The following is a 27,222-nucleotide window of genomic DNA, read 5'->3' as shown; positions in this document are numbered from 1 at the left end:
TGTGTATCTAATAATATTTAATGCCTGCCACAGCAGGACATGTCAATGGAGAAACATCAGATAGCTCATTTCACTATGATGCATCTAGCTCCCAAACTGGAGCGGCACATTGAACATATGGCACCCAACAAAATGAGGCAAAAAAAAAAAAAAAAAGGCAGAACCTGCTAAATAACACATTCCGGGCAGAGGTTAACTTCTTTCTCACAAGCTGTGACTTGCATTTCCTATTTGCTTCTCCAGTAAAATCCTTCCTGCCTCTTGCCTTTTTGTCCAGATTTCCATCTCTTAATACTATTTGCTAACAGTGTCCTTGCAAGATATTTCCTACTATGTCCACAAAGAGCTCTACTCTCTCCAGTGCCACTTAATTATCCTACAAGGCAGCACTAACTGACAGTGACACGAGAGTAAATATCTTTTCAACATTCAGTTGAAACAAAATTCAGTTTTCTTCAAGGATGCCAGCACCTGTCCTTGGAATGAAAAAGTTCCAAGGGGAAAGTAGTCCTGGAGAGCGTCCGGCCTGCAAGCTCCCCAGCAACTGAAAGGATGTAGGCAGAGCAGTCACTCGTCCAGTGCTAACCAATGCTAGTCCTTACAGCTTCTCCTGAAATGGTAGGCACCAGTAACAAGACAGTGACATAACCCAGCCACTGTGCTGTCCTCAACTATGCCTGTGAACCCTCTGCAAACACTAGCCTGCCTCCCTTCAACTGCTCTGCTCACTTGTAAAGCAATGAAAGGTAGGAGTGAAAAATGTATCCTTCCAAAACCACAATGCTTTGAGAATCCTATCTCCCTTTTTAATGAGTCTTTATTTGCAAAGTCCTCATTCTTAGAGGACATCAGAGAAGCCTATTTCATGACTTGAGATTTCATGCCATGAGAACGGCATTAGTTCTGATCATTTCAATTTCTGACAACCAATTCCTCTCTGTTTCTTTTGTATAACATCCACACAGCTTCTTTGACACTCTGCCTTTCAACTGCCCAGACCTTCGTAATTTGCCTTTGAATGATTGCCCTAAAAGAGGATGATTCAGTATTGGACTTTCACTGCGTCTGAGATGACCTTTCTCATCAAAACACACATGCTCGAAAAAGATGGTGGAGTCACCAGTACTTTGGGCAGATCCCTTCAGCAGGGCAGATCTGAAGGAAGGAGCCAGCCAAAGAGAATTTCCCTGTGCTGAGGTTTTCAGATGGATTTCACAAAGTATCAAGACATAAAAGCCAATTAAGGTAAGGAAAGGGAAAAAACAATACTTTGATATTTATTTACAGTTCAAGCCAATGTACTTGACAATGCTGATGTTCTGTGGACCCATTTGTGGCTCTCTATTCCCTGCATTCTATAAAAAGCTTTTATTTTCTTTTCTTTTTTTTTAATCTGAGGGATATTTCAAGTTCTGTTTGTACCATAAACACACTTCATTTTGCCAAACTGTAACTTACAAATTGTGATGGAATGGGTGGGAATGAGAGACAGTCTCTTCTTGTCTTCCACACACCGCCCCACTCTCCCACTGAATATGTTCCAAAATGGATTTTGAATGAAAATCAACTTTATTCTAAAATTTTGGCAGGTCTCTACATTTCTGGTAGTTGAAAAAGAAGTAAACAATAGCTGATTAAACTTAAAGGGGTACACTTAACAGCAAATACGTATTGCTACCATGGTAATTTTTGAATTTTATGATTGGGTTCCTTTACTTCTGTAATTTAATGTTTTCAGCTGTTCCATGCATTTTCTTTGGGTTTTTTTTTCCACAGAGAGCTATTTTTATTTAGTGGTTTGAGTACAAAGATAACTTTACTGTGGAGAAAACCACACTATAATTTTGCCACACTTCTTTTGGATTATTTTTCTGAAGATATTAAATTATGTATAATGCCTTTTAGAGAATCAGTCAGTTGGCAATTTTGGCACAAGGTTAATTAAAACTGTATTTGTGAGATTTCTGAAGAACAGCATTTACCCTAAAGTTACAGATACCAACCCAGATGTATCATTAGAAGCTGGACCTGCAACTCCCAGGGTTTGGAATTCATTCTACCACACAGCCTGAAAACCCTAACAAGGGCCTCAACTCCCTTGGGCATCATCTTACCTACAATTCTGTACTTGGGTTACTGCATTCCCCCCAGAATTTCAGGTGACTTGTCCTTACTCCCCCTTGGAGTGGCAGCAGGTCAGTGTAGCTGACACTGGGTTGGGCTGTGGTGTCCAGCAGCGATCTCTTGCTGGCAGCCATGGAGCTGCAGAGCTGGTCCAGAGACACCCTCAGCTGCTCAACACCCTGTCCCTGGCAGAGGGACATGGTGCTGCCTCTGCCCCCTTCAACAGCTCATCTTCAGCATACTACCTACATTTTTTCTGCAGGGAAAACCTGTGTAAACAGCTGAATTGGCCCATTCCCTCTGTCAGTGGTAGATGCTCCTCTGAAGACAGAACATGCTGTATGACTGTCCTTTGGGAGGCAAACAAATGGAAGAGACTGCATTTCTTCTTAGCCCTCTGTTCATGGTACTGTAACCACAACCATTAGGCAAAGCCAAAGAGCCTGAAAAACAGATGGTCTGAAGTAGCTGACATATTTTTTTTATTTTTTATAAGCTCAAATTCACAGAATTTTTTTGCAGTAAAAAACTAAGAAACTGAAGTGAGACGAAAGACTCTTGTTTCTCATCCAGTTTCAATTTTCATTTTGGATTTTCAGCACCCAGCATGTTATTGTTAAATATGTTTATGCATTACTTTTCTGCTCTGTTTCCAGATCTACTGAAAAATCAAGCCAGAGTCAGAAACCCTGAACTATTTTCCCACAACTTCTCATGCCAAGTCCTACAATATACAATTTAATTCTTTTACCAATTGTTGCAAATTGACCAATATACTAAGTTTATTTTCTTACCAGAATTTATCTTTGTTCATCAGGAAGATCCAAACATATGAGGCCTTCATCCTTGGCCTGCCTAAAGCTCAGGGATGATCACAGTTTGGCCACACTAATGCTATGCCTTATCAAAATAATTTCTGCATTCTTGCTCAATCACTGAGTTTCCCCAAGGACTAAACACTTCTACCACTGTTTGTACTTAAGTAAACAGTAACAAGTGGCCTGTTGCAGTCTGCACTACCTTACCTTTTCCAAGGCAGGGATGGTAAAAATGATTAACTGTTTCCAGCCTCCAGTATTTAAGCCTCTCACTCATGTTTCCCTGTCCGACCACCACCCAGGCTAAAAGTCAGTAGGCCTAGGTAGCTTTATCCACATCAAAACATGGTGCTCACATCAAGTTGTCAGCAAGAAAAGAATTAGACACAGCTTAAAATATAAATCATTCACAAATCACATAAACAAATTACTTTTTTTTTTTTGCTATCTGATATAAATAGCTGCGCAAGTTTGCTTTCTTCTTTTATAGCAAGTCTGTTGCAGCTGAAAGAAGCTTTAAAAATAATCATGTGTCTCCCTCAGAGCAAAATACAGCAACTATAAAATCTATAAACTTAAAAAATCCCATAGCTATGGCAGCAAGGCTGTTTTTGTTCGACACATTTCAAGATGTCAAGGCTCAAAACTATAGAAATATATAAACAAAATACAGAGTCCGATAAAAAACTAACTTCTGGAAAATCTCCCCAAGTCAAACCTACAGAAATATATATTATTATTTAATTATGTATTCTAATATTGTCCCTTGTTCACTAATTCACTAAATTTCATTTAGATAATTTAGAATTTTTAGGAGAAGAAATTTTCTAGCCAGTGTATAACATTTTTTTGAGAATACGAAGAAAATTAAATAAATTATGAAGAACATTTTGTAGGGTAGGATATGAACACTGAACTTGGACCCATATTACTAAAATAATCTTGGTAATATATGGATTAAAACATCATTGAGTAGTTTCAATTAATGCTCCAAGTACAATATGTACTCCAAATACTGCTGTCTATATAGAGGACCAAAAACAAATTGTTATTTATAAAGCTGGTGGTTTCTGATTGTAATGAGAAATTAATTTGATGTAAGTAGGGGGAAAACCACTATTTTTGTGACCATATTGTTTTCTTCTTATTATTGCTTACCTTCAATTCTGTATCCATGGCAATATTTTTCACAATTAAAATCATGCACACGTAGATATACACCAAACACAAGGCTATTTAAATAATCTACAAATATTTCAGTGGAACAACTTAAGAACTGAAACTCTAGCCCAAACACTTTTTAATGTCAGCTATTTCTTGGGGGTGTGTGTGTACAATGCATATAAAAGTAGGCGCTAGCAATCACCATTTCATCTTCTTCAAACCTGAGAATTAATATAAACTATACAGAGGGCTAAGCCAATCCTGGCCTGCACTCAGAATCCAAATTACTCTATATCTGCCTGTGTTCAGAGCTGTTCAATGAGGTGTTCCTAAAGTTGATGGGGCTATCCTGAGACTGAAAGCCAGTCATTCAGAAAAGTCTCCCTACATTCTTATAGATTTATGTTAAAAACAAAGCACTGAATACATGTGATACCTTGGTATACCTTGGTATACCTTCAATTCATCTGACACATTTTTGACTCGCTCTTGGAGCATAAACAAGGTCAACTTTTAACTTGTAAACCTGACAGGGGCACTAAGAAAGCCACAAATACTATGCCTGTGCAGTTGCAAAGCTTCCTGTGACCACCCATTCTACTCTATACCAGCTACCTGGTAACTTCTGGCCAATGGTACTCATGGGCGAAGTTTTAACACGGCACATGCTGATAAAAGAATTAGCCTGCTTTCCTCAGTGTGGCACAGGACTTCTCCCCCTGCTTTGAATATTTTACAGTCTCAGGCAAATACTGACACTATGATCAGGTACCAGATCTCTCCAGGCAGTTACACAGTGTTATAAATTAAGGAAGCAGAAATACATAAACCCGAGTGGCCAATCTTATATCTGAAGATGAATATCCAAATGCTCGTGTGACAGAGCCACAGAAGCAGTGTGAGACATGGACAGCTGGGACAGGGGAATGGACTGAGCTCCAGGAGTAGGTCATAGATGGCACAGTGGTTCAACAGTGGCTGGATGGAGGTGGGGTGAGCACACAGCTCCATTGGGGTGCAATGCCAACTTTGGAAGCCTTCACAGCCCAGTACCTCTCCTGGTTGCCAATGCAATTTACACACAGCAGCTCTCTACTGACCCAGCCATCAGAGTGACTGGCTGACTACTTGGAACAGCTCACAAGCAGCACAGGTATCAGAGGTATTTTCGAAACAACACTTACTATTCTGCTAATTCTGGACTTGAAAAATGGTTTATGCTTCTTCACCTGAACACACTAACCACAGTTTTCCACCACAAGATAATACACACTCACTTCAAAGAGAAACAATAAAAACAAATAATAAATATAACCCAATACAGCAAATTTTTTTTCTCTCTTTTTTTCCATCAAAATGAGTAATAAAGTATTGTTCATTAGTTTATTCGGGCAAGCCACCTGGACTCTACTACTCTTTCTGATTTTTCTGATTCTTCCTTGACTGCACACCACTACATTTTGTAGGTCAGAACTCACACAACACATTCTTTTAAGAAATAAAAATACCTCTGTAGTGGTTCCAATGTCAGCAGATGGACTGTATGTGCTGGTATCTGGCGGAATGGTACCAATGCTACTTTTAACTGGGGAGCTAGGAGGAACAGGTCCTGTCATGGTTTCAGTATAGACAGAAGACACAGATTGATATAGAACTCCTTTCCTCTGAATTTTATTCCAAACTTTACTTGTGATCTCAGCCAGTTCATACAGAAGCTGCACCTAAAGGAAAAAATGAAACTGAATTTTAGGATGAAGCTTTTCTTAACAAGGTGAAGGAAAAATCATCAAAGTCCTCCACTGAGACTTAAAACACAGCAGAACTGAACTTCTCACCATTTACAATGTTCTGATAAGCAAATACATTGCAAATAAAATAATTAGCATCATTTACAATATATTGACTTTGATAAAAATAATCTGTTCTTTGCATAAGTCACATAGCTCAAAAAAAACCAATAATATGGTCTTGTAAAACTTTAACTAACAAAAATTTTAACAATTAAGCAAAGGTAATTTAGCATATATTTCATACATACAGATACTGTCTCTAGGAAAAGTCATGTAAACTTTATAAAATGTTAACAATGCAAAATTAATCACTCCAATTCTATTAAAATAATGATCCCATGCAGCATATGAAACTGATCTGGCTTTGGAAGAATACTCACTACCAAACTCAACAGTCTCCCGGTATATGTCATTCCAATATTTAGAAACACACTGTTTAACTTGCACATTGTTTGACTCAGTTCTAAGATATTTACATAAGTTTTTGTAAATAGGCATTAATCATGGAATTTGTATGACAACATATTGGAATATACTGTATAAAAAAGGTCAGTGAAAACTGAAAATAATATATAAGCAGATTCACAGCTGGATACCATACCAAAGTTGCCATTATAAAAAATTTAAATTCTCATATTTATAAGAACTTTAAGCCTCAGGACACTTATGCTCTATGAAGCTGGCTTCTTATGTGGGCAGAACAGATGCAGAAAAACACTGCTGTCAATCTATATTTGATATAAAACAGTACTTGATTTTGTGCGTGAGAATGTGTGATGAAGTCTCAAAGTACATGGTGCAGTCTTTTCTTAAGAGGTGAAATGCTGGAATTTTATAAAAACCTTCTAAATTCAACTTGGATTTTCTTTTGAAGTTTCAAGGTTTACACAGAGCAGGTCACATAATCTTTTGACAGAATTTTCCTTAGAGGAAATAAACTTCACAGTACATTTTTTTTCCTTCATATACAGAGCAATCTACAGCCAAACAACTCTGGCTCTGGTGAAGAACTCCTTCAGTTATGCTCTAAAGTATTTTGTGTCTGTAGCACTTTGATAGGCACTGGTAATCTTTAAATTACCGAATTCAAATTTCTAAGTTTTCCTGAGTCTTTTCCATGTAATGCAGGAAGCTCAACTAATGTCCTAATGCAACTAACTAATGTAATGTCCACCCAATTGATTGACTAATACAACATTAACTGGTGTTGACACTTTGCTGGCAAAATTATCTATAGAAATTTAATAGGATACAGGCAGATATCCAAATCATACATGTCTGCAATTTCCTCATGTCCCAGTTTTTTTCCAAGAAACCAAAAGACAACGTAATCTATGTTTTTATGTTTTAATGAAGCAGGGCTTTCAGAAACTTATTTATGCTATTGTTCCTAAAGGCAGAAAGTAATGCAAAAGAAGGAACTTGTGTTTACATACATGTTCACATACAAGGTGAAGAGGTTTGTCATCAGTTAATCCAACAATGAAAGGTTCAAATCTTACTGGGGTTGCAGCAGTCATAATCATTACAGCTAATAATTACTTATCTTGTCAGGGAGACTTTTTAAATTTCTCAGGCTAGGATCTTTCCAGCCGCTCTGAAACAGTGGCTATTTCAGACAGCAGTAGCCATGTCTCTGAACATCACCAGCAACCAGCTAACCAAGCAGTATGATCAAAATATCCCACTCTGAAGCTAGGGACAAAATATAGTCCCTATAGTTTGTAGGTACATGGGGTTTGTGGTAATTGGGAGTGGGGCTGTGGCCAAGGCTCATCCCCAATGGGCTACAGCTGGGAAAAACAGATGAACAGTACTGAAAGCGATGAGACGTGGAGTGCCGAGCAATCACCAAAGGGAACAGAGGGCACAAAGGAGCAATGCATGAACACTGAGGGGTATAAAAGGCTGGGCTAAAGAACAAGAAGGGCAGATGCTTGCAGCCTTCTGAAGTGACATGATTTTACTCTGTATGGGCAAATGCTTAAAGCCTTCTGAAATTGCATGGTGATACTCTGTGTATCGTGGCCGTCACAACCGTGATATAAGTTCAGCGAACAAAAAAACACACTTCCATTAGAGAGAGATGATTTTCACAGAGTTATGTCAAAAGGTGAAAATACCAAAAAGCCTCACAATAAAGCCTCATTAAAACAAAAAAGATGGCACATGTCTACATGTAAATAAAATTTCAAAACTTTGATAAAGTCACATCTTTGGTAAATTATTTTTAATGCACTTTATTTCATTCCACTGGTTGTTACTGACTAAATTGGAAAGATTCCTTTTCCTCTTGTGGGCTGCATGTTTTCAAATGTATAATCTCAATATTTTACAAAAACATTTCTGATTATATGAGAAGGGACAGTATAAGTGTAAGGCTTCTCTCCTTTCTAAGTATTTTTGAGCATATATAATAATTATTTTTAGAACACACTATTTAAGAGAAGAAAAATGGTAGAACAAAAAGGGTAACTGCCAGTATTTGTTAAAAAAGGCTTCCCCCTCTCACTGCTTCCACTCCCTCCTCAGCAAAACCACACATAACTCAATAAGACCCCACTGACTACTTGGCAAAATCTGTAAAGCTCAATATGTTACAGCATTTTATACTTTAAAAATAACATATTACTACAAAATTGAAAACTACAACCAAGGACAACATCCTGGCAATTTTGCACACTGGAAGTATCTATTGACTTTACAACCATCAGAACATGGTTTCACATTAAATCCTAATAGTCATATAAATACAATACTTCACCTTTGCTACCATTTAACAAATTCACCAAATTTCACCTAGTTTGAGGCTGTCATCTACAGAAAAAATACAGCCTGTCACTGTAAGGAATTGAATTTCATACTGTGAATTTATGGCTATCAAATGCTGTTTATGGAACTGCATTTTTCATATTCTATCCTTCGACATCTGGTTCAAGAAGACTGATTGCCTTTTTCCTTCCCTTTTGCATAAGTAAAGAAGAAAGGACAAGTAAGGCACATGTAAAGGAGAAAAGACAGTTCCAGAACCTTTAGTAAACTCAAATAATTTCTCTGCATCCTTTCAGTCATTAGAATACTTCAGTAAGTTAATAACATCACAGTGTACGAGGACACCCTTTAAGACAACAACATCTGATCTAATATTCCATATTACAACTTCATTTTAACAGTTCACTATGCACATAATACAATTTATATGTAGCTTAGAGTTTCAGTTTTTTAGTGGAAATATTTTCTTACCATTTGCAAAACAAATTACTTAATTACACTTTAACAGGAATGCTTCGAAAAATATTGTATTTTTCTATTTTCTTCTTAGTTCTCAACTCACATTTAGGTAAGACTTGCGCTTATAACAATGCCATTCCACTTTTAATATTATTAAATACCTACTATATTTGAAATTACAGCAAACTAGGTCCAAGTAATTAAAATACAAGATGTGCCTTCTGAAAAAATCTAAGAACACCTTTTCCTTTTAATAAAAACAAATTAGGTGGTAACTTTTGTTTACATGAATTCATCTGTTTTTTCTTTCTTTTACTGCAGAATACCATTATTTGCCTAAAAGACACTTTATGTTCAAAGAAACATTAGTTCCATGAAAATGTAGCAAAAAACCTACATTAAACCACTTCAATATAAGAATCCACAGTGACAGCAGAACAGTATCATAGCATTTAATGGTACATCTGCAATTCATTTCACTCCATCAGCTAAAAGATGCATTTATACTACAGCTATTACATTTGGAAAAGAGTTTAAATTACAGAAGTTGAGAGAGCTTCAAAGCAAATCTCAATCTAAGCACCTTGATCTTGATGGCCCAGTTAAAAAAAAATTAAGATAGAGCCCCTCTTCATGAAAATGCAGATCAATCATACTTAAATCAAGTTATTTTTAATTTCCTTTTATAAATCAATTAAATGTACCAACCTGGGGGTTGGAGCATTTTATTTCAAGGGATTCAAGGTCGACGTGGAGGCAGACGACAAACGAGTGTCTGGATTCTGGCCCTGAAGAAAGCAGTTTCTGTGAAGTCACAGCTAAAGTAGAAGTGCAGCCCATTGGTTCTACCAAATTAAGAGTCATTTGTTGTCCAAGAAGGGTATATATGCTGAAATGATGCAGACTAATTGTCCATGGAAAAGCATCACCTAGTGATTAAAAAGAAGGGTGTTAAACAGTTAAACAACTACTAAATAAAAAGTAGGATATTAATTTCACAAAACTAGCAAAGGCTTTATTCTAAACCACCTTAGAAGTCAGCAAGTGCAATCCACAACCATTAAATTGATCCTAAACTGTCATAAATACAATTCAACCATTATTTCCATGCTATACTTCAAAACCTAAACAATAGCAATACATTTTTTACAACTTCTAAAAAGTGAAATCCACTGGGAATTTTAACTCCAAACTGTGAACAAACATGTACAACATAGTCTTTAAAGAAATCTTTCTTCTTCATATAATTTTCCTCAAACTGAAGAATATCTAGAAAACACTCCCCACTTTTTTCAGCGTATGGATGCAGTTCAGAGGCAACTCCTTCTATTATATACTTATATCTGTTTACAGGTTGTAACACTATAAAAGTGAATTCCTTCCTTTAAAAGTCTACAGGTTGCATCTCAATACAGTGGTGCTGCAGAGTGAAGCCTATTTCAATGCTCACAGGGCAGCTCTTTCTACTGCCTCACTTAAATTTCCTAGATGATAGATTTTCTTAAAAAAAATATTATGGACATTTACTTAGCACTTAATTTCTTATGTTTAGGAGGAAGCCTACCCAGAGAAGTTCCTGGCATCCTACTAGGAATCATTATAAGGAATAATCACTGAGGGAATTGGCAGTGCACAGCTGAACACAAAATGCCTACAGTTTCTGTACAATCAGTTTTCTTTAGGTTGTCAATAGATGAAACATAAAAGTTTCTAAACTTTTGGATCACAGAACTGTTCAGGTAGTTCTTTAAAGGGCCAACAGGAACTCCTTTTGGTGAAGGAAAATTTTCAACAGCTCTACCAGCTAGAGTTGAGAGGAATTGAGCACACAGGACTTGAAACAGAATCCCTGTGGCGGGTTGAGCCTGGCTGAGTGTCAGGAACCCACTACAGCTGCTATCACTCCTTACTCAGCTGGACTAGGAGAGAAAATTTAACAAAAGACTGGAAGAAGACAGGGAGAAATAATTCACCTGTTACTGTTCATAGGCAGAACAGATTCAACTTGGGAAAGTCCATTTGGAGCCAGTTGGAACTGGCTTTGTTAGATATGAGGAAAGCTTCTGGAATGTTCTCACAGATGTCAGCCCTGCAGTCCACCCCACTACCAAAATCTTGCCATGTAAAGCAAATACAATCTCACATATGATAGCCAGGTCCCAGAGGAAAAATATTAGGCTCTGGGAGAAACAAAATTCAAAGAATGCTCAAGAAAAGTGAGGAAAATAGGGCAATCAAAGATATGTGAATAATTCTAATTTTACTTGAAACAGATACAGGCTTTTGCTCTTCTGAGGTATAAGAACATAACAATATTTCAGGGGGGCTTTGGGGATTCTTTTGTTTGGTTTTGTTTTAAGAAAATCTTCATCCCATTTGTCAGCTTTCCTACTGAGGAACTTGGGCCTTTTTGTCACCACTTGAACAACACAGAGTCTGTGCTCAGCATATGAATTTTCAATCCACCAAAAGAAACTGCCTGTCCCAATGTGAAGTAATGTAAAAGCAGCTGGATGAAATGCCAGATCCAAACACAGCAGGCTGCTGAGCATCCACAAACCTCAGCCATGCCTGAAACAGTCTTCATCTTTGCAGGAACAACAGAGAAGGAGAAAAGTTCTCCTTCCCACAGGAAAATTCAGAAAGTTATTTGGTATGAGGTTTTATTTTTCAAAATTTTGGCCTAAGTAATGGATAAAGAGTCTAAATTAATCTAATACCCAGAAGCATGGGAGCCAGTCTTGAGAATCAGAGGAGAAAATGGTAGACTAAGGTACACTGGGCCATGTACCTTGGGGTCTCATGGGACAGTAAAAAATTCAAACCAGTGTTTTTAAACAATATATGAAGAGTGTGTTTGCTGCCTGGTGTGACCTACAGTCAATACTGTCCTGCTGAGAAATCACAACACTAAGAAATAGCACCAACTGTTAACTGTGACCATTTAAAGAAATTGGAAGGCTTTTGAAATTAAAAGAAAGATCCATTCCAACATCTTTTTACCATATTATTTTAGTAAGACTTCTATTTTTTCTTCCACAGGTGGCTTCAGCAATACATTTATATGGTCAAAACTATATATCAAAAAACTCTATATCTCATCCTAAGAACAAACTGAAAACCTCAATAGTTTATTTTGAAGCTATTTCATACTGAAGAATTCAGTTCAAAGAAACTTGTAAATATTTTCAAAAGGTTTGCAGATTAAAAGTCCTGAAGCAATTAATTTGTGCTTTTTTCCAAGTTCAGTCATCCAAGAAACACAAAAAAATAATTGTAATAGATGGAAAAAATTCAAATGCAAAATCAACTCCAATGACATGTTTCTAATTATTACATATGAACTTTGTTTTTCTCTGTGACCACCACAGTAAATTAACATAGTTTATATTTCATGGATTAGAAAGAAAGAATATCTATGGAAAAAAAATCAGTGGTAGCTCTACTAGACTGCACACAATATCTACCTTAAAGGGAAAACAATGATAAAATGTTATCAATTTATAGAAACTGCAGTAAAGATACAGTCAATTCACAGCTCTGAAATTCCTTCAATGTCATCAGTTACCTCTTCTTCAGCTCCATATACACTGTATGCCTGTTCTAACACTTCATTGGAACTGTGCACCTGATAAATCCTTGATATCTTATTTGTTTTTTTTTTTAATGTAACTTCATTCATTTTCAAATTTGTTTTATGAAACTATTAAAAAATAATTCAAAGCATCTAAGCATCAAAAGCAACACTGCTAATAGGATTTTCCCATAATTTAAAGAATGATTTCTTGGTAGAAAGGAAAAGTCAGTGCCATATTTAGCAGAATTTTCTCTACATCTAACCTTGCCATCTATGTATACTATTTATTTTGTCACCTCATTGATGAAATTCTGAAATATTTTAAGTAAATTGGGAAAACTGGAATTGCCTTTAGTGGAACTACAGTACACTCAACATTTATTATGGCAAGATTATAAAATATACACATGATGGACCCCTACTATGGTTGAAGATTCTGGTTAATTCTGATCTACTACTATAATAAATCCCGATTTTTAATTTTGTAGAGCACCATCACCGATCTGTATTTAAAAATTTATTAATTAAACTATTTCAACTGCTTTGATAACTTCTTAAATTTATAAATACCACTTTCAGGTATTTGGCAGTTGACCAACCCAACCATCAGAAAATTTTCAAAGAACTGGTGTTAATCTGCTACTTGCAATAGTTTAGAAAGACTAATTTCCTACAGAATTTTTGAATTATTTTTCCAATGTATAAATAAAAAAAATTGGTATGTGGAAGCTCTTTCTCTGGTACTTATTGATGCACTTTGCTTCTTTGCTAGAGTTAATCACTAATGCTCATAATAAGACTTCCCATATGCAATACATACAACATTGATAAATCTAATAATTGTTATGTTTGCTCTCATTTTTATGAAGTAGTTGTTTTTATTTTAAAAAACAGATTGCAATTGTAGTATTTGTACATGATGTTGTGTATACAAAGCTGACAGTTGTACAAAAGAGAAATTTTGTTTGTTTAAAATCAGTAATGGTAGGAGAGAGATCATGAAAGCTTCATCATGCATGTGCTCTATTGTGTGCCAGGCCTACCATTTGTATTCCTTGCAATCCTTAAAAAGCAACCTGACTACTGTGTCTTCATTTCCCTTTCTATACCCATACTGCAGGGTCTTTACAGGGATTTCTAAAGCCCTCATTCTCATGGGACATGCAATGTTTAAAACAAAGATACTGCAGTCACTACATGTTAGGTCACTCGTACTTCCTCCCAGTCATGCGACAGGAAAGTAGTTCTATGTCTGCATAACTCCAGATTTTCCAACATGAGAACTAATTCTACAAGCCATTCTCATACCAGGTAAATTAAACACAGTAATTACTATTACAGATGGTGACATCAACTATAAGCTCAAATAAACCAAAATAGGGTAGATTTAGATTAGATATAAAGAAGAAATTATTCACTACAAGAGCAGCAAGACAGTGGAACAGGCTGCAAAGGTAAGTTGTGGATGCCTCATCTGTGAAAGTCCTCACAGCCAGGCTGGAATGGGCTCTGAGCAACATGGTCCAGTGAAAAGTGTCCCTGCCCTCGGCAGGGGGGTTGGAAATAGATGATCTTTAAGGTCACACACAGACCCCTCTATGAAACAGCACACTATTTTAATGTCAAATATTTATCTTAAATATAATACCAGAAAAAAAATTAATTTAAAGGTAAACATTTTTAAAAATCTAATGCAAGATGATAACTTGTAAGGAGGCCAACATACTGCTGTTCTACTTTAAACATTTAACTGTTCTTTTCAGGTTGAAATCTATATGACACTAATTTCCTATTTCCCTGCAAGTCACTTATTGACAGATTATTGAGTTTCAACATGTGTTACAAAATTCTGTGAAGATATATAATCTCTCTTATTCACAAGCAAAAGCCATCTTTCAAATTTAAATATTTGGAATAGTGATTCACATAAGTGTCAGTAGATGGCTACCCACTTGAAAATGAGAATATGATTAGCAGTAATATCAACAACAATTTTAAGATATTTTGAACACTGCTTTCTAAAAGTATTTTACTGTGTCTTACCTAAAGATCTGTATCTTACTGTATCTGACATAAGTAAACTTTTTTTAAAAGATGAATTCATAAAATTTGCTACTATGAACCCAAAGAGGAACATTATTATATTATTAATTAATATTATTAAAAAATCAATAACTAAAATAATTGAAAATGTAAACCTCTAAAAACAGGAGGATTTCATCAATACTTAAAATTTTCATTATTACTCTAAGAGAGTTCTTTACCAATGAAAAAGTTCCCTTCATGTCTTCAACTTGTTTTCCTGTTATAAGAGTTTAGGTTTTTGGAAGATCGCTTAGAAGTCCAGAAGTTCTGACCATAACAGAATGTGTTGACCATATGTTGTCCAACTATATTTACCACATTTTAGCCTATCACTATAGGTTGGAACTTGGAGATTTTATAGATGAATTGTCAAATATTTGAAATTAGATGTGCACAGAAAGTCAAAACTCACTATAAGCACTTCTCTAAACATTTCAGTTTTCCTCAAACTGAGTAACTGTTTTACATAAAAGGCAGCTACAAATAGGGCAGAGGTCCTCCTCTTCAGAAGGTGTCAAAACAGAGAAGACAAGGGGCAACAGGTACAAGTTGCACTGGGAGAGATTTAATACTGATATAAGGAAGTTTTTACAAGAAGAACAATCATTAACTGGAACAGCCTCCTTAGAGATGTGCAGCCTTTCAGGAGCAAATGAGCAGGGTATTGGATAATGTCATCTTGGGTCCTCTGCCGTGCAAATTTGGACCAGATGATCATTCAAGGTCATTTCCAACCTGGCCTTCCGGGCTTTATGATTCTGTGATTCTACTTTAACATCTTCAATAAAAACTATCTCACAGATCTCTGTCTAATTAATTTGTACTCTTAAGAATACATAATGCAATTCACTACCTTACCTAATTGTATGTGTATATTTATTCCACAGAAGTTCAAAGGAATTATTTCATTCTTTACATAGATAAATCCATTTATAGATTACTTAGCTATTTAGAATAACTGAGCTACATAGTGTTTCTGAATGAAAGTACTGTAAAAGCATTCCTACAAACTAAAATTACCCGAGATGTAGCAAAACTCTGTAAACACATGGAAAGACCTGATTGTAGGATAGTGTGCAAGCTATTTTTACAGTATGTTGACATGTTGAGGTCAGTAAGTATCTGAGTAGGCTGAAATATTCCCAAATGACAGTAAGAAAATGTTCCCTTTTTGTCCTCTTTTAATCTTTCATGTAATAAGAAAACTGTATCAGTGAGCACACAGATTTCTTAAAAGAGACAACACATACTTGTGGAAAAGCCTTTTACTTATATCTTCTTTAGAATGATCCAAAAAATGGCTATCAGGAAAAGCACAGTTGACTAAATATAATTTCTGAGAGCTGGTAACATGTATGACTGTCCCTGAAGTCTTGTTCAAGAATAGAAGCAAATTAAGAGACTTTCACAGTAAGAGTCCATAAAAATTATTTACCTCTATAGGGGAAGAAGCAAAGAAGGTGACTTTAAGCTGTGAAAAAAACTTTGAAATTATCTCTTTAAGAGGGAGTCTTGGCATGGGAGAAGGCAATGGCTCCATTAGGGAATCAAAAAAATCAAGATTGTGAGAACTTCTGTTTGGCATTATTCCCAGAGCAGGAAGCCACACACAAATAAATTCCTTACCATAGGCTTTATCCCAAGCAGGGGGATTCTTTTCTCTCACTAGGCTCTTTCCTTCAAATCTGGGTCTGACAAAACTCAAATGACTTCTTACTTTCATAAATGGTTTAAATTACATCATCAGTTTAAAACAAACAAAAGACTTCCATTAAATGTATCTTCTATCTGTCACTATGATTAGCAAATAAGATCATTCCTACTGAAAGTTATTAGGAAAACTACATATACCATTCTTTCTTTCTTTCAAACTTCTTTTCCTTTTCATTTGGCAGCATCTCTAATATGATTTTCAATACTAAAAACTACAATTTTATTACTATTGCCATGAATAAAGGTAAAATACAGAAGGGAGAAGAGTCCAATATAAGTGGCAGATCAAAGGGAGAAGAAACACAATGTTATAAATCCAAACAAATTTCAGATGGCAGGAGCAGGACTAGCCCTTGAATGTGACTTTCACTTAATTTTTCATACCCTTTAAATTGTTTATATTTCAGCAGCAAGAGAGAAAATGGCATAATTTTCTCAGAAAATGCTGTCACAAAAGCAATGGAACAATTGCTGCATCTCCCTCTCGTCATCTTAGAATCAATACTCAAAACAGCAAGAATTCTTTCTAAATAATATAGTTTGGGAATACAACAATGAACTAACTGTACACCAATGCCCTGGTTTTGTCTGGGATAGACATAATTTTCTTTATAGTAGTTGGCATGGTGCTGTTCTGAATTTATGCTGAAAACTGTGCATAATATGGGTATTATGGGTTCCAGTTATTGCTGAACAGTACTTAAAGTGTTTCCTGCTTCTCACACTGCTCCATTAGCAAGTAAACTGGGGGCATAGGAGGAGCTGGTAAGGGAGACAGCCTGGTCAGTTGACTCCAAAAAACAAAAAAAACCAGTCAAACAGAAAGGCTGGAACACCTGCCTACTGACAGGAAGCAGCAAATCAATCTGTTCTTTTGCTCTGCTTGCACCTGCAACTTTATCTTTTAAGCTGCCTTTATCTCAACCCCTAAGCTTCCTCGCTTTTGACCTCCTGATTCTCTTCTCCCTTCCACCAGGGTGGAGGAGTGAGTGGCTGTGTTCAGCCAGAATTGCTGGCTGGGGTTAAACCACAAATACTGGCATTCCCATGGAATCCATGGACTAGCTCTCACAGAAGTCATTAAAATAAACCTGGAACCCAAGGCTCAAGATAGCTCAGAATATTTGCCTCATCTATTTCCAGTATACAATTTTTCACATATATATATATATATATATGTATATATATATATATATATATGTATATACATATATATATATATGTGTATATATATATGTATGGAACAAGATTTTTACATCAGGATTTATTCAGAACACTGCTGCAAGTCCATTTACCATTTATTCTCATTATTTCTAAGGCCTCTCTTAAAAAAACAAAACACAATAAAAAATATTAAACATAAGCAACTTGTTTTCACTTGCTAGGTCCTTTTCAGTTTATCTCCTCCTTTCATTTCTTGATCAGTTGCAAAATGTTAAAAGTTGACCCTTCCCTCAAGCTGGTGTAAAACTCAAAGCCCTATCAAATATTAGATTTTCAAATAACAACTACTGTATTTTTCTCAACCTTTACAATTTTTTTCTTCAAATCTCTACAAAATCCTTGCTACAATTCCTAAGTCACAACACAGAACACAGAACTGTTGCCTGTCAGGATGGCCATTAAAGCCTCATTTTTTTCTTTTGACAGTTTGCTCTACTTACGTATTTCTTTTCTCATTTTACATTGAATCATAGAATATCTCAAGTTGGGAGGGACCCATAAAGATCAAGAAGTGCAACTCCCCGCTCCTTGCAGGACTACCTAATATTAAAAGCATCCAGAACTCTGACAGGCTTAGTGCCATGACCAGTGAAGAATGTTCAGCTAATGTCCAGTCTAAATGTTACATCCAAGACCTTGGTGGGATGAAAAGTTTTTCCTAACCTGACTCTTGGAATTCCTAACCTGCCTCTTCTGTCTTAGAATTTCCAATTTACTGTCACTTCCTGTTGTGTCAAGATCATTGGCTACAAAATAATTTGAATAACAAAACCAATGAAGGTAAAAAATTATTTTTGTTTCAAATATACAAAACATCACAGAACTAGCTCTTTGATGATAATTTCCATGTTGATTTCCATGGGGCCAACCTTATAAGTAGTATTTCTAGACATCAATAATATATAACAACATTCTGCAAAAAAAGCAGTATGAAATCAGAAGTTTTCAAAATAAAATGAAGACAATTTTCATGACAGTTAGAAATAGAAACTAAAGAGTAAGGTTTTTTGAGTTTATCATGTTACCTTCTTCCAGGATGGGTCTCAGCACAACAAATGGGATTTCTTGCAATGGTTCCATGTGTTTGTGTCCAGCACTCATAATCTTTATCTGGGGCAAGCAGACAACAAGGGTGCCAGGCATACTGGCCTGCCCATGGTACCAGTTCCGCACAGTCCCAGGAATGTCACCTGACACAATAGTACTTGGAGAAGGCAGGCTGTCATTGGGAAGGAACACACAACAAGACTGCACTTCAAGCTGAAAAAACAAAACAAAAAAAGATTCTCAGAAATAGATTAATCTATTTTTCCCCCTCACTGTGTATTCATATTCGTACAAAATCTGAAGTTATTCATCCATCACAGTTGACTGAAAATAGTCTTACCTTCTAGTTGAATTAAGAGAAAAGATGACGCAAAATGCTGGGAAATAATATATGCTCATAAATTATGATTGTGATAGGGGAGAAAGAAGAAGGATGTTTTTTCTGTATAAATTCATCAGAAAGGTGTTGCCATATAAAGTGAAAATACATATATCTACATTTCAACAGCTTTGTACAAGTGCAATTGAATCAGAGAACGTTCTGAATGGGAAAGCTTTTTACTTTTTACCATTCATTAGCTTTGTTAGCAATAGTAAAGTCTCTAGAACTAGCCAACATTTTATATGTTCTTACTTTCTATAAAGAACTGATTCAGGGAAAATTCTGCCTTTGCTCAATAAGCAACAGAATGAGCATGCACAAAAAAGGCAATCATTAGCAAAAACTATGAAAAACACAAACTTTAGAGAAAAACTGACTGACTTTTAAACAAATAGAGAGGTGTATACATTAAACAAAGAGAAGGAGATAGTAATAAAGTTGATACTTTCATCCCCTTTTCAATGCAAATCAGAAGCAGCACATACAGTTTCATAGGAAGTAACATTTTTTTGTTCTTTATTTTCAGTGCCCTGGAACATATCGGACCATTTTGCCATCTTCTTAGAAGCTTCTAGTGAGGCTGAGTGAGCCCAAACCAAGAACTTGACTCATCACAACTTGTTAACTCAGAGGTGATGTAAGCTGTGGACTGTTAGTCTTCCTTGGCTCTTACAAATACCATTCTGGCACCTGGATATCAAAAGGCTCCAACAGCCTGCACACTTGAATGCTTTGTTAAGCAAGTACAAGCTGTGATTCAGTTCCTTGCTTCACATTGCTTGGAGAAGCCTAGCATACAAATTCCTGGACAAGATATTATTTGTAGCTGTGATAAAAACATTTGTTTGCTGCAAACTTAGGTACATTCTTTTGATTTGACATCGTTAAAGAGAGCACAGCTTAAAAGCAAATACCAAGATTTGTACTTCATACTCTCCCCTGAAGGATATTAGGTCTTTAGGACCACAATAGTGATTTGTAATAGAGCAGGAATTCCACAGCACTGTAAGTACTTTGCCAGCCTACTGAGTACACAGATACTCATCTTTATTTCAGCATTTTTGTACCCTTTTGCTTAGACAAACTGACAAGAATTCACTGCAGAAAAATATAAGTAGAATTTTGCAAAAATAAATACATTGGTTCATGAAGTTTGTGTTTGTTTCTGGATTTAGAACTGTTTGAGTTGTAAAATGAAGCTAATTACATCTTTGATAAGTAGTTTATTGATCCAAGGTTGCTGAGTGTACTTTATTTATACTGAATGAAAAGCTAGGGTGTATTGTTACAGATGTAACAGATTTGGATTTTTTTAAATGGTAAATTAGTCTCTATGTCAATCTGCAAAGATTTTTATAGTGACACAGATCATGTTCTGGTCTATTAGTAATAGGTTGTAGGTCAAATCATTGTGGGATAATGATAAATAGATGACAAAAGAACTTATGATCAGTATAACTATTGTTCTATCCGTGCATTTGCTGAGTAAACAGTTTATAAAAAAATCACCCATTCTTCATAGACACATACACACATACATATATATATACACACATCTACGATGATTAACATCAAATGCTGCCTGGATATACAAACCATGTGGTAATAATCCAAAAGTTCCACCAACTTGAAGAGATACTATACTGCATCACATCGCCAGCAGCAGGATCTATAGGACATGTTTTACAAAGCATTCTCAAGAACAGATCTCAATACTCAGTAGAGTTTTTGCACTTCATTTACAGTTTGATACAGCTTTGTACTGAAGAAAAGTTCTTCTGATCACATTTAGTTTATTTTACTTTGCTGTATTGAGAATACTGAAGTAGAATCACAAGACTTTCACCCCTTTAAATTCCTGATGGAAGTTCTTTTTTTACAAAAGCAGCTCTTTGCTACTCATTTCAAACAACTGAATGGGAGTTGGACCATGAATTTTGGTGGGCTTTAAATGGTATCATCAGGCCTCCATACGTGTGTTGGATACACTCAGCCCCCTTAACCAGACCTGCAGTAGCTCAGTACAAGCTCCAAATGAGGTAAAGGCCTGAGCTGTAGCCAGGTCAAGAACTCCAGGAAACCCACAAAGAGCAGAGTGACCCAATGAGCATCATGCCTGATCATGTGAATAACACTTGAATGTGTTTTTTCCAGGACTCGGTTATGAAGGAACAAAGAAAGCTGTGAGTACAAGGAGTCTCTTTCACACCCTTCCCATTGCATGCAGTTTGACTACAAGCCAATGACAGCCTAAGTGAACTACCTTCGAGCTCTCCCCGCCAGGATGCCTGCACAGCTGTGATCTCCCCTCGAGCTGGGACACCTTTCAAGGCTGTTCTGAGAGGCAGAGAGGCCTTTCTACTATCAACAGATCTCTGGATGAGTTCAATTCAAACTTTCCCTAAAGTGCAACTGGTCTGCACACCCGTGACTCTTCCCTTGAGCTGGGATGCCTCCCTTTGTTTGGGATTCATTATCTGAGACTGAGTATTCTTTCTGTAACCCAAGGCAGAGATCCCTTACCTGCAATAGATCTCATAAGCTGCTGATAGCATGTTAAATTAATACTACTGAAATCCATGTAGGTAATTCCTTTAGACAGACTGTTGTCAAAGTCTGAGACTAAGCCTGGACCTAAGCTTCATCAAGAGTTCAGAAAGCAAGGGGATCCACTCTGTATTTCATGACTCAATGAAAGGACTTCCTTACTCTTTGCATTTCTTCTCTTAGATATAAACTGTTGTCCAGATCAGATCCAGCTGCACCTAAGCCACATCAGAGATCTGGCAAGCAAGGAGGTCCAGTCTGAATTTCATGACTCAGCATCTGGGTTCCCTTACCTTTTTCCATCTTTGGCCTCCATGTAAATAATGCCAGATTTATTCCAATTCTATTTTCCCTTGTATGTTTCGACCATTAGTAAATGATAAGAGTGAATCTTGCTATTGATCTTCACCAAGTTACACCTTTATGAATTCATATTAAAATCTCCTTTGGTAATGCCTTTGATGATGATTATTTAAGTTACTCTAAATCACTCATTCATGACAAACTGGTGCAGTCAGCAGGATCCTAAATCTGGATTAGCTAAAAATTGACAGCATGTAATACTACAGAATTGCTTACAGATATAGTTGGCTTACCTGCATTTCATTTAAAGTTTTATATGATTAACAAATTTTGCAAAACATTACTGCAGGATTTCAAAGGCCAGTACAATGAATGTATGGCAAAAGTCCACATTTTAGAGCAAATTTTGCCATGATTATAATCACACAAGAAATTACCAACTTGAATGCACAAAGGCCCAGTAAGTGCAAAACTGAGTTGCACCTGTTGAACTTCTCGGAGGCAGATTCACAACTATAGACTTCAATGGAATTTATGTACATTTAACTCACAGAATCTGGAAATTTGCCTACTCACAAGTTCCAGTGAAGGAATGGAAGGGTGCACCTAAAATGCTGGAATTATATGCTGGACAAAAGTGAGAATGTGTGCTACAGATTGCTTCACCAATCGGAAAGTGTTTCAAAATATATGTAATCCAAATTCTTAAAATTAAACTACATCAATAGCATATATTAAAGCTATCATATAAATCTTTTTACACTTTTTAAATAACTGTTAAACTGTGTGCCTAAAATTGTGAATTTAATGTAAGATGTGACTGATTTATGTAACTGAATATAAATCTGCAGCAGTAAATCTTGCATTAATGTAAGGATCTGACAATCCAAGGGAAAGAAAATGAAGTAATCTGCCAGTAAGAAGTCCTCAAGCTGGGGGTCAGATCCTGTTCATGGAAACCATCTGGTTGGGACCCTCCAAGCCACACCAAACACAAATGATCTTTTAAAAAAATATCCTATTCATTAATGCTTCGCAGCTGCACTGAGTGTTACTTCATTTTTCCATGGCAACATCCTTTCTGTTTCAAGGATCTGATTTCAGTTTTGGTAGCAACATGTTCGTTTGCCAATACTGAACACATTCGAATGTTAAAGAGAACGAATTATTACATTCTTGAAACAGGATCACCCCTTATTTTCATTTCTATTATGTCAAGGCCTATACATGCTAAATAATGTACACTAATGATAAACCAATGAAGCAAGCAGTATTTTCCCTTCTACTTCTAAAACGTTAAGTAAAGCATAACTCTACACTCTACACTTTTACAACATGTAAGCCTCAAAATGTCCAATGACTCTTGCATAAAAAGGAAAGTATTAAGTTACTGGAGTATTTTTCTTATTTTATAAAAAGGAATGTTGTTCACTAGAGACAAGAGTGAAATAAATACTGCTGAAAAATTAGGTCTTCCTAACTGAGGAGGGTGGGTTGGAGGGAAGAAAACAAAGCCAGTGACTGCCCAAAAGTGCTATGAAGAGGGACAAGTTGTTCAAATCTTTTCAGCCTTTCATGATAGTGATAACATAAGATTCCCTTTCATAACCCACATTTTACAGCTACATAACTCAATTAGAGGCACTGGAGAGTTTCTACAAGGTGACATTTGCATGAGCATGTCTCTCCAGGGAAGTTGCCTTTCTCTGAATTAGTCATCAACCCTCATAGGCTCTCAGCAGCAAGGTAATGTGTTTTTCTGGGTACAGAATAACATCTTGCAATGACTCCCCAGGCTGCAAAGAATCACTACTTACACACCTCGTGTGAGGGTTCTGGTGCACTCACTATTGTAAGACTGTAGCCCAGTCTCCAACACCCAAGTTTGCTCTACCATTCAGGCCATCTGCTGCTGAGCCAGACATGCAGTATTTGTTACAATTGAACAGAAATTCTTGTTTTGAAGGTAGACAAAAGTAAAAATGTTATAAATGGAAAGCAGAACATGTAAGTAAAGGAACTAAGAGAGCAGGCTACCTGTACATAAAAATGACCATAATAAGGATCAGATACATTTTCTTTGACCAATTAAAACAGTGTCATTGTGCTTCACAGCATTCCTGTTCTTTCCCAAGAAAAGTTTCAAAATCTTTTAAAAGGTTTTATTTAGTTACCGAAAACACAAATTTTTGTTGGCTTGTGGTAAGTTACCAACTTAAGAAATAATCCTATCTCATAATTGCCAAAAAACTGCTGAGAGCTGTAACTGCTAAATTACAAGTCACAGAATCTCTTCCTGATCCCTGGATAATGACACAATTCAAAGAACAGGAACACTTATCAAATCTGTCCTCCCCTTTCTTGCCTTTCAATGTTTCACTTTGTCAAAAACTTTTACAAGTTATATGCATTAAAGAAAATAAAATTTTCAGTAGTTTCAGGAAAAGGATTAATTTTTTTCAAATAAATTCAGAGATATTTAAAGACATGTGACATACCTAAGTTTTATATGTAACAATTACATTATTATGTAGTTGGCGCTTGTTGCAACATTACTCATTAATTAATTTATTTTTAATACAGATCCTTCATTGTTCTCAATGGAATTCAGCATTAACAGCCAATTAAAAATAATTGTGTTTATACTGCTTCACCATTTTAGCAACTATTAGTATGAAGAACATGTGAAAAATGAGTATTACCTTCCTACACAGAGTAACTGCCAAAAAGACTTCAAGGCTGCATATAAAATCCTACAACAACTAAATAATAAACCTACATTTTATAATTAAATATGCAAATCTCTTTACTTAAATACCACTACTCCAATGCATAAAACCTTCATGCAATATTCTATCAGAAGCAAGCCAGGGCTAAGGCTAAGCAAGTACCAGCTTTGGATCCAAAATAAACTTTCCAGTTACTTTGGTTCCAAATACATTTACTTACTCTAACTTCCACTAAAAGACTAATCCTTTGATGATTTTAAGTTATGAAGTTCAGTTCTATCTGACGACAACTACAGACTTTTCTGTTCTAAAGTCATGTAACTAAAAGATCCAAGAACATGAAAATTAACTTTACAAAAAAGCCACAGAGTCTAAATGCTCCAGAATTTAACCAGACAAATTATTCCAGAAATTCCCCTTTTTCATGCCAAATAATAATACAGAAAATCTGTAAAAACTTATTATTTAAATATAGTTATAAATGTTTAATAAAATGCACATTATGTATAATAAAATAAATGTACTTGAATTGAAATACAGAGTCATGATACTAATTTTCTTACCCTCTATACATTGCCTTGCACAAATTCCCCATTTGGGCAGGTATTGAAAGAAACAAGCTATATATATGGCATTTGTGTTGAAAACCATAATAAATTAGACATAAGGACTACTAATAGTAATAAAAAGAACAGCAAACATATCTATAAATCCTTCATATTTCACAAGAAATAACTATTGCACATTTGTGTGGAAGCATGTTCTCAAACTTTCCTGCAGTGCTTCCTTGGAGTCTGTTGAAATGCTTCTCTGATAACATGTAATGAACTTCTGGGAAGGTACTGGCAAATACCTTACAAAGTTCAGTTAAAGCATAAGGATGAAACAAAGGGTGTAAGCTTCTGTATGAATTCAAAGGGTGTTTAATTTCAATGTAGACAAAACCCAAAATTATAATTTCATAGTTGTAATGATGAAAATAGAAACCATGAGTTTCTATTTACAGAAACTTGTACAAAGCAAATAAATCTAGAACCTCAAGCACCAGAAAAAGTACCCAATACAAAAAATCCTCTGCCAGTATGAGCCCTATTCTGTATGTTAGGTCAGAGAAGCAAGGTATCTAGGAATTGCTCTTTGAGACAATCCCTGCCTATCACTGTCATCAGTCTTCATCTCCACAGAAAGAAACAATACCTTATTTTCCTATCTAGCAACACACAAACTTCGTGGTTGGTGCTTTACTCATTCCTCAAAACAAATTCAATTTGCTGGTTGCTCACAAAAACATATACCATGAAAAATGTGGGAGCAGAGTATTGCAGTCCTGATTCAGCTTTCCCCTTTTATAAAGGACCCGGCTCTGCCTTGTTGCCATTATTATATTATTACTTTTATTATGACTCAAACTGTAAGCTGCATTTACATAGAGAGTCTCACTGTGCCAAGTACCAGCCAGACACATAACAAAAATCCACTGCTTCCTTCAAATAGATTACAAATTCTCTCTCTTATCTAGACATTTTAATCTACAGTGGTGAGAACATTAAGAAAGAAAGGAAAACAAGCAAAATACTCATGAAATAATGATTAAAGAGAAGGCTGAAAATGAAATAGATTAATGGAAAACATCTCAACTTCACTATGTTCTGCAATCAGGTGACAAGTCTCAAGTTCTTGCTCAGGCAAAACCTGAGACTGAACTTTTCAAACTTTCTAAAACTGTGAATTTTAAGTACTTTTTACATGAAAGAGGAGTGACACATGAAAGAGGAGTGACACAGACACATTCTGGGATGAGCCTGCATATTATCAAATATACTACTTGATGGAGGAAGGAACAAGTATTTAACAATTACTTTCTGTAATAATGACAAAGAAAACTTGTAAACTTGTTGAAAGTTGTAATTAAGACTTTGACAGTTTTTTTGTGACTTTTTTAATTAAAAAAAAAATTAGCTACTATATCCTGATGTACCATAAAATACTAATCTCATAGAATGAATGTATAGTTCAAGAGGCACAGGTCATAATAATTCCAAATTAGAATAATTTCTCAATAAGCACTTGATAAGTACTGGGAACAATTCAGTCATAATTCTAGCACTTCTAAGCCATCTAATATTTGTTCCTACAATCTTAACATTGGAGTCCTAATATGGCATCTATAATTCTACACAAAAACTCTGCTTTTGCTGATCAGCAGCTACGATCTGGAGTAGTATAAACCAAAATTATTTATTCCCAGCTGCCATCTCCTTGTCCTTCATGAAAAAGTAGGCACGTAAGCTGCTGAGCCTTCACTGTGTAACAACAGCAATTGTATCATACACCTCAAGAAAATATTTATCATACACACCTTCCTGAAATAGTTTTAGAAAAGAAAGCATTCTGCAAATCTAACTGCAGTGTTTATGATGCAGAAAAGTGTGACAAGCAATTTTTATTAATACAATTTTTGAAGGATCTTTCCCTTTAAATACAAAAC

General features: G+C 35.8%; 1 protein-coding gene across 1 annotated transcript in view; it reads right to left on the bottom strand.

The window, feature by feature from the left end:
- Window positions 1-27,222, bottom strand: part of VPS13B (vacuolar protein sorting 13 homolog B) — a 430,139-nt gene that overhangs the window by 185,484 nt on the left and 217,433 nt on the right. Inside the window, 3 exon segments of the mRNA XM_030963535.1 lie at window positions 5,615-5,827; window positions 9,836-10,056; window positions 18,752-18,986. Coding sequence (XP_030819395.1) covers window positions 5,615-5,827; window positions 9,836-10,056; window positions 18,752-18,986 — 669 coding nt within the window.

The sequence above is a fragment of the Camarhynchus parvulus genome, chromosome 2, assembly GCF_901933205.1.
Source record: "Camarhynchus parvulus chromosome 2, STF_HiC, whole genome shotgun sequence".
In the NCBI taxonomy this organism is placed as follows: Eukaryota; Metazoa; Chordata; class Aves; order Passeriformes; family Thraupidae; genus Camarhynchus; species Camarhynchus parvulus.
This window is presented reverse-complemented; position numbering and strand designations above follow the sequence as displayed.